The 12,019-nt window shown below is 46.4% G+C and overlaps 2 protein-coding genes across 5 annotated transcripts in view; one reads left to right on the top strand and one right to left on the bottom strand.

Annotated features, from left to right (window-relative positions):
* LOC120374053 (acyl-coenzyme A synthetase ACSM4, mitochondrial-like) overlaps positions 1 to 12,019 on the bottom strand; it is a 52,392-nt gene that overhangs the window by 19,536 nt on the left and 20,837 nt on the right. The window lies entirely within an intron of this gene.
* PDILT (protein disulfide isomerase like, testis expressed) overlaps positions 7,540 to 12,019 on the top strand; it is a 39,201-nt gene continuing 34,721 nt past the window's right edge. Inside the window, exon 1 of the mRNA XM_039493265.1 lies at positions 7,540 to 7,738. Within this exon, the coding sequence (XP_039349199.1) occupies positions 7,540 to 7,738 (199 nt within the window). The remainder of the gene's footprint in view (positions 7,739 to 12,019) is intronic.

Genomic DNA, 12,019 nt, shown 5'->3' with positions numbered 1-12,019 from the left:
GGACAATCTGTGCCCTCACTGGACTTTCTGTTATTTTAAACTGAAAATTTCTACCTTAATTATTATTTGTGAGCTTGTAAATAATTACAGTAACATTTTTCACTAGCATATTTAGCATCAGCATTCTAAGTGGCGAGTACAAACACTTCACTTTCTAGTCCATTTTTTCTGTCCTGATTCTCCATTCACATCAGTTTTATACCAGTGGAATTTCATTGACTTCAGTGGAGTGACTCCTGATTTACACTGGTGAAAGAGGCAAAACAGACCTAATCTTGCCAATCTTGGATGAGATTTAGCTGCTTATGGAAAAGTGCTAACAAAACTGTACAGTACCGTCAGTTGGAAAGGGTGTTGAGCTCATAGCAGTTGGACAGTGACATTGTGGGAGCCACAAGTCCTTACCATAGCTCTACATTCTAATTACACCATCACACTAAAAGTAGCTTATATGACTTTGTTATTCCCCCAACATACACTAGATGGCAATTCGCCACCCTGAACACCATGCTGACAAACCTCTGTCACTTTTGATATTTGTATATTGTACTTTCTTTCCAGTTCTATTTTCTGTAGAGGGTGGGAAGTTAATACATCTTTCCATTTTAGAGAGGACTGCATGATACATTTAAAAAGGTTTTATATTGCTCTTTTAAAGTTTACCCATTATTTCTTTGAACAACTTCTTCAGATGCCTTTATTTTTCACAGTTAAGAGAGACAACGAATCCACGCTGTACCCACCCCTGCTGAAGTAACAGAAGGAGGCTAAAGATGGGATTTTAAAGACATCTGCACTCCTTTCAGTTCAGATCGGGCAGAAAACTTTGCAGAGATACGAGTTGTAAGGTGTATTTTATATTTAAACAAAACAATTTTTAAGAAGACTCTAGATCACTCTCCCTGGCTTCTGATCTGAATAATGCATAAGAACATACAATACAGAGAGAAGGATGATTAAAACTCAGCTTCAGATGTCAGATGTCAAGACCCCCAGCCTCAACTGATGTTTGCAAGCCTTAGATGGAAGGTGATAACTCAGGGCAAAGTGTTTACCAAAGGTATCAATAAGAGTAATAATAATAAAATACATTAAATCACTTTAAAACTTTTTTATTTGCATTTGGTTTCAAAGGAATTTTTAAAATATCAAAATATACGGGGCAATGGAGGCAGGTGGATACAGATGGGGCCCAAATGTCTGCATGTTGCATTTGACTCATATCCCAATAAGGGTATCACATTTTAATGGGAACGGCCATTTAAAAAGACTTTAACTTTTTATTTTACCTCACCCAACTGACACGGCTACAACAACACTGCATATAACATTAATTGACAGCTATCATTCCAGTTCTGCAGCATTTACTATCTCCACAGCTCTCTAAAGACATAAAGCACTATTTCTTATAACCAGGGCTGTGCGAAAGTACTGACCATTTTTGCTATTTTGTTGTGAATGATTTTTACACCCTTGAATTTTCAATTTTCTGCACAATTCAGCAAACAGATTCTCTTCCCCCACTGCCAGCTGGCCCCAGTAGGCCTGCATCCTAAACTACTCTGTTTTACTCTAACCTCTTTCCATCACTTTGAGGTCAACAACCTTTCCCAATATACTGCGTAGTCACTGATAAGGGGTCTTCATGAAGGATTTAGGTTACTTATTACTTGTTTCAGTGGCAGACAGTGAAAAGTAACCACTTGAACAAATGACCTTGTCATTGTAGGTTTATTACTTAGGAGGCAGAGGCTATGGCTACACTTGCACTTCAAAGCGCTACCGCGGCAGCGTTTTGAAGCGCTAAGTGTAGTCAAAGCGCCAGCGCTGGGAGAGAGCTCTCCCAGCGCTGTCCGTACTCCACCTCCCTGTGGGGAATAACGTACAGCGCTGGGAGCCGCGCTCCCAGCGCTGGGGCTTTGACCACACTGGCGCTTTGCAGCGCCGCAATTTGCAGCACTGGAGAGGGTGTGTTTTCACACCCTGCTGCAGCGCTGCAAATTTGCAAGTGTAGCCATGGCCTTAGGCTGTGTTCTGAGATAACTACTGAAAGGATGTTCATCTGAGACAGCCCATGCAGGCCTCTTCACATACCTTCTCATTGCCTGGATGTCACTTATAAAAGAACTTTGAAAAGAGTGGATTATGGAAAAAATACAACCAAAGTCACACCAACCTCTTTCTAGTTTTTGTCAGTTGTTCTCACAAAATCCTTTTGCATTTGTTGACTTAGCAACAGTGTTTATATAGGGTCAGATCTTGCCCTCAAGCTGTACACACAGTTCCCAGTTACTTAATTACAAGTCGTATGTGCATGATAAGCGAATATGGTTCTAGTCACATTATGAGCCTGATCCAAAGCCCACTGAAGTCAAAGGAATCTCTCCACAGACTTCAGTGGCTTAGAATCAGGCCCTACTACAACAATGGCCGAAAGAGAAAATACAGCTACAGCATAATCTATCGTTTCTATTTTATCATTTGCTAAAATGGCGGATATAATCTCAGGCATGATTTAAAATTTTTTTGACTAGTTCCTCCAGAACTTTTATTTTATATTGTTATTGATCTGAATAAATTACTAACATCTGTATCACCATTTACAGGCGCACTATCACCTTTCTTTGTAGACTGGTGTCAGGGTTCCCTCCCCACTCTGAGGTACAGATGTGGGGACCCACATGAAAGGCCCCCTAAGCTTATATTTCACCTGCTTAGGTTAAAAACTTCCCCAAGACACAAATTCCTTTCCTTATCCTTGGACGGTATTGCTGCCACCACCAAGTGATTTAAAAAAAAAATATTCAGGGAGGGGCCACTTGGAGCCCTGTCTCCCCAAAATATCCCCCCAAGCCTCTTCACCCCCGTTCCTGGGGAGTCTTGAGAATAATATACTAACAATTGGTTACAATGTGAGCACAGACCAAACCCTTAGTTTTTAGGACACTGAAAATCAATCAGGTTTTTAAAAGAAGAATTTTATTTAAAAAAAGTAAAAGAATCACACCTGCAACATCAGGATGGAAGGTAACTTTACAGGGTAAATAAAAAGATTTAAAACACAGAAGATTCCACTCTGACTCTGCTTCCCAGTTACAAAACAGGAATAAAATTACCTTTTAGCATAGGGAAAATTCACAAGCTAAAACAAAATATAATCTAATGCATTTCTTTGCTTTACTTACAATTTTTGTAATCTTAGATGCTCATTTCAGGTATGTTTTTAGGAGATGTTTTTTCCTGCCCTGGTCTCTCTCTCTATCGGAAAGAGCCCAAACAAAAACCTCCCCCAACCAGATTTCAAAGTATCTTCTTTCCCCATTGGTCCTTCTGGTCAGGTGCCAGCTAGGTTAATTGAAATGATTAACCCCTTACAGGTAAGGCAATTCAGTACAGCTGCCCTGTGTATACTTATGACAATTGGTAATTAATAGCTTGTAATTAACAGTTTCGGTTTGCGCTTTGAACAAGTACCCTTTTATACAGTATTTTTCATCCCTAAATCTCCAGGTGTCAAGTATCCAGGGCCGGCTCCAGACCCCAGCGCGACAAGCACGCGCGTGGGGCGGCAGTTGCCGGCAGGGGCGGCAGATTGGGCCGGCGGACCTGCCGCAGTCACGCCTGCGGGAGATGCACCGGAGCCCCAGGACGACCGGACCTGCCGCAGGCAAGACTGCGGACGGTTCGCTGGTCGCGCGGGTCGGCTGGACCTCCCGCAGGCACGACTGTGGCAGCTCAACCGCAACCACCGGACCAGCGAACCGCCCGCAGCTGCGGGAGGTCCAGCCGAGCCGCGCGAATAGCGGACCCTCACCAGTCAAGCCCGCGGGAGGTCCGCTGCTCCCGGGGCTCCGGGGCGCCTCCCGCGCATGACTGCTTGGGGCGGCGGAATATGTAGAGCCGCCCCTGCAAGTATCAGAGGGGTAGCCGTGTTAGTCCGTATCCACAAAAACGAGAAGTCCGGTGGCACCTTAAAGACTAACAGATTTATTTGAGCATAAACTTTCAAGGGTAAAAAAACCCCTTCTTCAGATGGATGGAGTGAAAATTACAGATACAGGCATATTATATATATATATATATATATATATATATATATATATGTATATATATATATATATATATATATATTTATGCCTGTATCTGTAATTTTCACTCCATGTGTGATGTTGCACTCTATATGATTTTATGAAAATATGCTAATATAACTGGAATATGCTTCATGCAAAAGGTCTCTTGTAAGGTATCATTACAAAGCTTATAATCTACTGAGTGTGATCATCTTATTTGTATACATGTACCACTCTTGTATCAGAACCTAGAAATATGAAATATAACTCTGAGGGCCTATTGTAATTATGCAAAGTGTGGGCCAATAATGGTGGTTTGGAATCTTGATGACTCCCATTAACCAGGACAATTGACTGCAGATGGCTCTGTTTTACCTGCAAGTCTTCCTGTATACCTGTGCGCTGACAAGCAGGTAATGAAGTCTTACAGTGACATGTGATCATGTTACCTGAACTGGAATCCATCTTTAACTTGGTGTTTTTCCATTGAGAAAGGGGGGTGGGAACCCAGAGAGGGATAAAGGATTCCCGCCTTATGCAAAAGATATATAAATGGGTGGAACAGAAGAAAGAGGGGCAGCCATCATGAGGAATCCCCTAACTACCACCTGAGCTGAAACAAGGACTATACCAGGGGAAAGGATTGTGCACAGACTAAGAAGGCATCCAGTCTGTGAAAGAGACTTATTGAAACACCTTTCAGGGTGAAATCTTATCTATTCAGTTTCTTACTGTATTAGACATAGACTTGCATGTTTTATTTTATTTTGCTTGGTAATTCACTTTGTTCTGTCTGTTACTATTTGGAACCACTTAAATCCTACTTTCTGTATTTAATAAAATCACTTTTTATTTATTAGTTAACCCAGAGTATGTATTATCACCTGGGGGGGGGGGGGAAGCTGTGCATCTCTATCAGTGTTACAGAGGGTGAACAATATATGAGTTTACCCTGTATAAGCTTTATACAGGGTAAAATGGTTTTATGAGAGTTTAGACCCCATTGGGAGTTAAGCATCTGAATGTTAAAGACAAGTACACTTCTGTAAGCTGCTTTCAGTTAAGCCTGCAGCTTTGGGGTGAGTAATTCAGACCCTGGGTCTGTGTTGGAGCAGACTGGCATGTCTGGCTCAGCAAGACAGGGTGCTGGGGTCCCGAGCTGGCAGGGAAAACAGAAGCAAAGGTACAGGGGCGGCTCTAGGAATTTGGCCGCCCCAAGCAGGGCGGCATGCCACAGGGGGCGCGCTGCTGATCCCGCAGCTCCGGGGGACCTCTTGCAGACGTGTCTGCGGAGGGTGCGCTGGGAGGGCAGCAGGTGGCTCCGGCGGACCTTCCGCAGTCATGCCTGCGGGAGGTCTGCTGGTCCCGCGGCTCCGGTGGACCTCCCGCAGGCATGACTGCAGAAGGTCCGCCGGAGCCACCTGCCGCCCTGCCGGCAAAATGCCGCCCCAAGCGCGCGCTTGGCGCGCTGGGGTCTGGAGCCGGCCCTGCAAAGGTAGTCTTGGCACACCAGGTGGCAGCTCCCACAAGGGGTTCTGTGATCAAACCCGTCACACCATGCATCTGAAGAAAGGTTTTTTTACCCACAAAAGCTTATGACCAAATAAATCTGTTAGTCTTTAAAGTGCCACTGGACTCCTCATTGTTTTTATATCTCCAGGTGTTCCACAAAGGAAGGTAGTAGTATTACTGCCATTGTATAGATGGAGAAGCTAAGGTACAGAGGCGCAAAGTGACTTTGTCCAAGGTCACAGATCAGAACAATAGTGGAGTTGAGACTGGAAACAAGCCCCTGGACCACACCTTCCTTCCCTAAGACCCTAACAAATATTTTCATGTTCTCCCTTTCTTCTTCTCAAAAACCAGATGCCTCTATAGCCATGAGTAAGTGGACCTCCTAGAACAGGTTTCCTGACTTTCTCAGAAATGGTATCATCCTGACCCTTTGAATGACTACTTTAAGAAAAAAAATTATAATGGTGAAGACACCATTCAATACTTTCCCAGGAAAGAAATCTACACCCTGTAAAGAAGAGATTATAAAAAATTATAATGGTGAAGACACCATTCAATACTTTCCCAGGAAAGAAATCTACACCCCGTAAAGAAGAGATTCTGTGAGATGTCAAAGGAAGGCAAGCGATTGTGAAGATTCACAACAGATCATTTGGTCTCCTCTGCAGAAGCTGTAACTTTGGCCCGTACGCTACACTGCACTCCAGTCAATAATCTAAGAAAAGGATGCTAGGAATGTACAAGACTGTTTCTTTTTTATTTACCATGTGGCAAATATTTCGGGAAATAAACCATCTGTTATTCCTGCAATGCACCATCTCTCTGTAAGGATATTCTTCAACATGCTCTGAAAGGGGTACCCACATACGCACTGTATAGAATTCTAACAGTTTACAGTAATGCTGCTTTGGATTTACAGAATGCTTTGCACCTTCAAAGGTCTATGGCAGTGTTTCTCAAACTGAGGTTGCTGCTTATGTAGGGAAAGCCCCTGGCGGGCTGGGCTGGTTTGTTTACCTGCCCTGTGCACAGGTCCAGCCGATCACGGCTCCCACTGGCCGCGGTTCGCTGCTCCGGGCCATTGGGAGCTGCTGGAAGTGGCGTGGGGCAAGGGACATACCGAGCTCCCATTGGCCTGCAGTGGCAAACTGCAGCCAGTGGGAGCTGCAATTGGCTGGACCTGCGGACGCAGCAGGTAAACAAACCGGCCTGGCCCGCCAGGGGCTTTCCCTGAACAAGGGGCGACCCCAGTTTGAGAAACACTGGTCTATGGAGACATTAGCTAATTACTATGGGCCAAATGCTGCTACCATTTCTCAAAGTAGGTGAATGAAGCCAGTGACAAAACTCCCACTGATTTCAGTGAAGCCAAGATTTCACCCACTGAATTGTACCTTATTTGGGATATGATCCAACACCCTCGTAAATCAGTGGGAGTCTTTCTATTAATGTAAATGGGGTTTGGATCAGACCTTCAGTAAGCAGTCCCATTAGTATAACAGATGACCAAATATTATCCTTAAGAGCAGTTATCAAGGCCCTCTTATGTTCATAGGCACCTAAGTTCCAGTGGGGAGATAGGTGATGTTCTTAATTATTGGTACATTACTAACTCAACTCACATTTCTATAACCAAGCTTTATTCAGTATTTCCTCTCTCCCTCTCCAGATATTGTTCTCATTGATTGCAATGCTCATGAGAACCTTCCCCCCATTACCTGCCCAGGAATTGGTTTTCCAAGCATTGCTAAAAAGTGATCCTATCGGTTAACAGCTCTGACTTTCCTGTGGAGGAACAAGATTGGCTCCACTCATGGCAGGGTTTGTTATCAATTTTATCAGGTGGGAATTAGCCACTTGGTCTGCTGATAAGGTAAGGGCCATTTTAACAGCAAACATTCAGCTCTTAGTTCCTTTTTCTCACTCTGTGCCTGTGAAGTGCAGTAGGTGCAGGATGAAGACGCTGTGGCTTTCATTCCTCATTTTACCATTTCTCTCGAGTCTTGGAGCAGAGGATGGCATAGGCCCAAAAGAAACAAAGCCAAAGAAAGCCAGACTCCCCAAAATCAAAGAGGAGAACAACATTCTGGTGCTGAAAAAGAGCAACTTTGACAGAGCACTGAAGGAAACTAAGTATCTGCTGGTGGAGTTCTGTGAGTATGAATGAAGGCTGCATACTATATTGGTGGCTCCACAACTAGGGTGACCAGACAGCAAGTGTGAAAAATCGGGATGGGAGGTGGGGGGGGTAACAGGAGCCTATATAAGAAAAAGACCCCAAAATCGGGACTGTCCCTATACAATCGGGACATCTGGTCACCCTATCCACAACTAATAGTCATGGCATTTAAGATATGTTTGCTTTATTGTTACCTTGTCCTCCACCAGCTCCCTTTTGTTTGTTTTGTCCACATGCATTTTTTGTCGAAACTTAGACTGTAACCTCTTTGGTAGAGGGGCTGTATTTTAACATGTGTTTGTACAGTGCCTGTCTAATGGGGCCCTGATGCCTTAGATGCTACATAGTATAACAATAGGGACAGTGATACTGAGATGGGACTGTAAGAGCTTCAGGCTGCATCCTGCACAATGTTGACTGAATGTCCTCAATTTCCATTGTCTCGGTCTAATTTTCCAAGGATTTATTTTGCAGCAATTGTGTATGCAAACCCTCTATGTGCACAAAATGAGAGGCCACTTCTATGACCCTGACTGATTTTATCTGCTGCTCTCTTAATCACTCTTATTACCTTCTCTTCACTCCTTTAGTTTCTTATGCAAGGTTCATGGCAAGTGGTAGCTCCTCTTTTATAAGTCTTTAGGCTTTTGGGAATGGTTCTTTGCAACAGTTGGGTGTGAGACTCTATTTATCTTAGGTTGCAAGAGCTGACATTAATATTCGCTTAGATGGGGATCATTGTTGTGGGCCTGCCAGTGGCTTTTCTTTTTGTATCATATGTGCTGCAGTCTCATGGGGGAAAATAAGAGACATATAGTGAATGGCTTACAGTATTAGTCAGTGTGTCTGGTTGGGTGATGCCTTTTGGTAGCTGAGAAGATAAAAAAAAAACCCATCACAACCACATATAAGTTAAAATAGAAATAAAATCTAAACAGAGTGGACCCCGCCCTACTCCATGTATTTTGAGGCAGTGTTCAATGACATCGTTTGCCATTGCTTTAGGATTACTGTGATACACTAGGAAGCCCTAGCAGGCTCCTATTGCTAAAGTAAATTTTTCCCATGATGGCCAAGTACAGCCACAATAAACTCCTACTCAGTGCCTCAGTCTGAAGCTTTTCGCCGCTTTTTTTCTTTAAAAACCGAACTGCTGTAAATGACTCGGACTGTATCCAAGTGTTAACAAAATCCCTCAGTGTCCATTTGTGGAATCTCAGAGAAACTGTCAAAGGTGCTTCAGAAAATAAGGGCCAATTTCTGGGAGAGAGCAGAAAACCCAGATGAATAAACCCCAGACACAGGAAAATATGCCCTAGTGCAGGGGAGGGCAAACTATGGCCTGTGGGCTGGATCCGGCTCCTCAGGGCTTTGGATCCGGCCCGCGGGATTGCCCCCCCCCGTGGGCCGCGTGCCGCTCTCAGAAGTGGCTGGCACCATGGCCCTGTGGACCCCGGGCGGGGGGGCAGAGGGCTCCTTGCCTACAGGCACGGCCCCCTGCAGCTCCCATTGGTGGGGAATGGGGAACTGCAGCCAATGGGAGCTTCGGGGGAAGTACCTGGAGGCGTGGCAAGGGCAGCACAGGTAGAGCCCTCTGCCCCCCCCCCCCAGGCTGCAGCACTTCCTGGAGCGGCGTGGGGCCGGGGACAGGGCAGGCATGCAGGGAGCCTGTCCTGGCCCTGGTGCGCACTGCTGCCACCCCGTAAGCGGCACTGGGCCGGAGCCCAAACCCCGCCTGCACCCCACACCGCAATTCCCTGCCCTGAGCCCCCTCGTACATCCCACACCCCTCCTGCACCCTAACCCCCTGCCCTGAGCTCCAGGCTGCATCCCAACCCCTGTGCACCCCAACCCCCCTGCCCTGAGCCCCCTGCCGCACCCTGCACTCCTCCTGAACCCCAACCCCCTGCTCTGAGCCCCCCTCCCGCAATCCACACCCTTCCTGCACCCCTGCCCTGAGCCCCCTCCTGCACTCTGCACTCCTGCTGCACTCCAACCTCCCTCCCTGAGCCCCCTCATATACCCTGCACCTCTACTCTGCCTCAATCTCTTGCCTTGAGCCCCTTCCTGCACACCACACCCCCCTCCCACACCCTGCACTCCCTCCCACTCCCCAACCCCCTGCCCCAGCCATGCATACAATTTCCCCACCCAGATGTGGCCCTCGGCCCAAAAAGTTTGCCCACCCCTGCCCTAGTTTCACACGACTGAGGGAGAAAATCTTCAGCCCCAACGTACTGCACCACATGTGAAGCTCAGTCACATCCACTTCTGCAAGATATAGAGGGAAGTATGGGAAACAGCCCCTCGTTATCCTGCAGGGGAGGACTTGGCCATAGAGATTTGACACTGCTTCTGTTCACTGCATCCCCCACTGGCTGCTCAGCACCGGCTACAGACAGGACACAACAGATTTTAGGATAATTTTCGTGCCAAAATACCTGGGCTGAGCAGGGGTTAATGCTGGGTAAAGTAGCTGGCCATATGTGTGATACCCTCCTGCCCCTGATATTCCTCTACCACCCTGCAGCACTGACTCCCACAGAGATGCATCCTAGCAGAGTGGGGTTTTGGTGAGGGCTGGTGCTGCAGAGGTGACACCCCCACTTTCCATATGGCCAGGGGAAGCTGTAGCTGCTTTAGGTCCCTTCCGCTCACCTAAGCAGAGGAAGTTGGAACTGCAGAATCCAATATTTTACAGCCAGAAGTGTTTGCACAGCTTTACCCATATAGAGAGATATATGTTTAAGCAAATGAAAGTCATAGAACACGTTTGAATGAATGAACTCTGATAGTAATAAGCCCCATGTGGTTTTTTTTAGTGTAGCTCATTTGTGAGCAAGTGTTACTCCAGAATCATTTACACCAGGGATCGGCAACCTGGTTTTTAGTGGCATGCTGCTGCCAGCCGGGGTCCTGGCTGCTGGCCCTGCTCAGCCCACTGCCAGCCTGGATGGACGGAACCCAGGTTGGCAGTGGGCTGAGCGGGGCTGGCAGCCAGGACCCTGGCTGGCAGGGGCTGGCGGATGGAACCCCAGACCGGCAGCGGGATGAGCCGCTCAGCCCACTGCCGGTCTGGGGTTCTGTCTGCCACCCACGCTGCCGGTCTGGCATGTGAAACCTTTTACTGGCACGTAAAACCTTAAATTAATGAAGACACCACTTCTCAAGGTTTCTGACCCCTGATTTACACCATAACCCCAGCAAACAGAGAAAAATTAGAATTCTGAGTTACTGACACCAATCTTCATTCTCTAATCCAGAGGTGATGCACAAGGAGGACAGACACATGGGGTCATGTGCCCCTCCGCTGACCCTCCCCCCTTCGGATTTCTGCCAGGTTGTTTTGGGTTGTTTTTTTTTCCCCAGGGAATGGGTTCAAAATTCCACCACCCCCACGCCCACCGCACAACAGTTATGTGTTGCCTCTGCTTTAATCACCCACAGAAGTTGGCTCTTCAACAGAAGTTGGTCCAATAAAAGAGATCACCTTGTCTCTCCAGTCTCTAATGCAGGCAGATATTGTACTGCAGAACATCGTGGCAAATATGATAAAACAATGATCACGTTGGTTTTGTTTTGAAATACCCTCAAAGCAATTGTTTTCAGCCTTTTTTCCACATGCCATCTTCTCTAAGGGCTCAGTCGTGCACAGGGCTGCGCACTCTGTTCTGATCCAGAAAATCATTTGAGACACACTGATCTTCTAAGTAGGGACTAGCTCCATTGACTTCAGGCACATTAAGCCCACAGTGCGTTGGTGGATCAGAACAGGTTGCTCAGCATGTGTTGCAGGATCGAGCCCTAAGTGCACAGAGACTTAACACTACACAGTAGCTCAGCAGGCTATATGGAGAGGAGGCAGGTGTAACTGTAGAGATGAGGGAATCCTATATATGTCTTATATAGATATGAGAGCACACTACAGCCAGAAGATGATGCAAACTTCCAGGCAGAGCCAGTTCTGCCAAACAAGCAGAAAGGGAGTTTGCTTGAGGCAGGAAAATGTTTTGTGACAGGTTTATTATGGGAGTGACTAAGCACTACGGGTGACGTAGAGTTTTTAGTCTGCCTAGGACAGCGAAAGCCCCAAAGCTGGCTCTGTTCCTAGGGCTTAACCTTGGGCTGCTGCTCTATCGACTGTACCATACTCGGAGTGCTCAGTAAACAGACAGTTTGCAGAACAGGTTCAGCCAGTCAGAGTTTTTTAATCTAATTCAGCCTTAATTTGGAGGTGTCATTAGAGAGGGGCCCC

The sequence above is a fragment of the Mauremys reevesii genome, linkage group 10 (assembly GCF_016161935.1).
Source record: "Mauremys reevesii isolate NIE-2019 linkage group 10, ASM1616193v1, whole genome shotgun sequence".
NCBI lineage: Eukaryota > Metazoa > Chordata > Testudines > Geoemydidae > Mauremys > Mauremys reevesii.
Note: the sequence above shows the minus strand (reverse complement) of the source record. Positions and strands in the feature narration are given on the sequence as shown.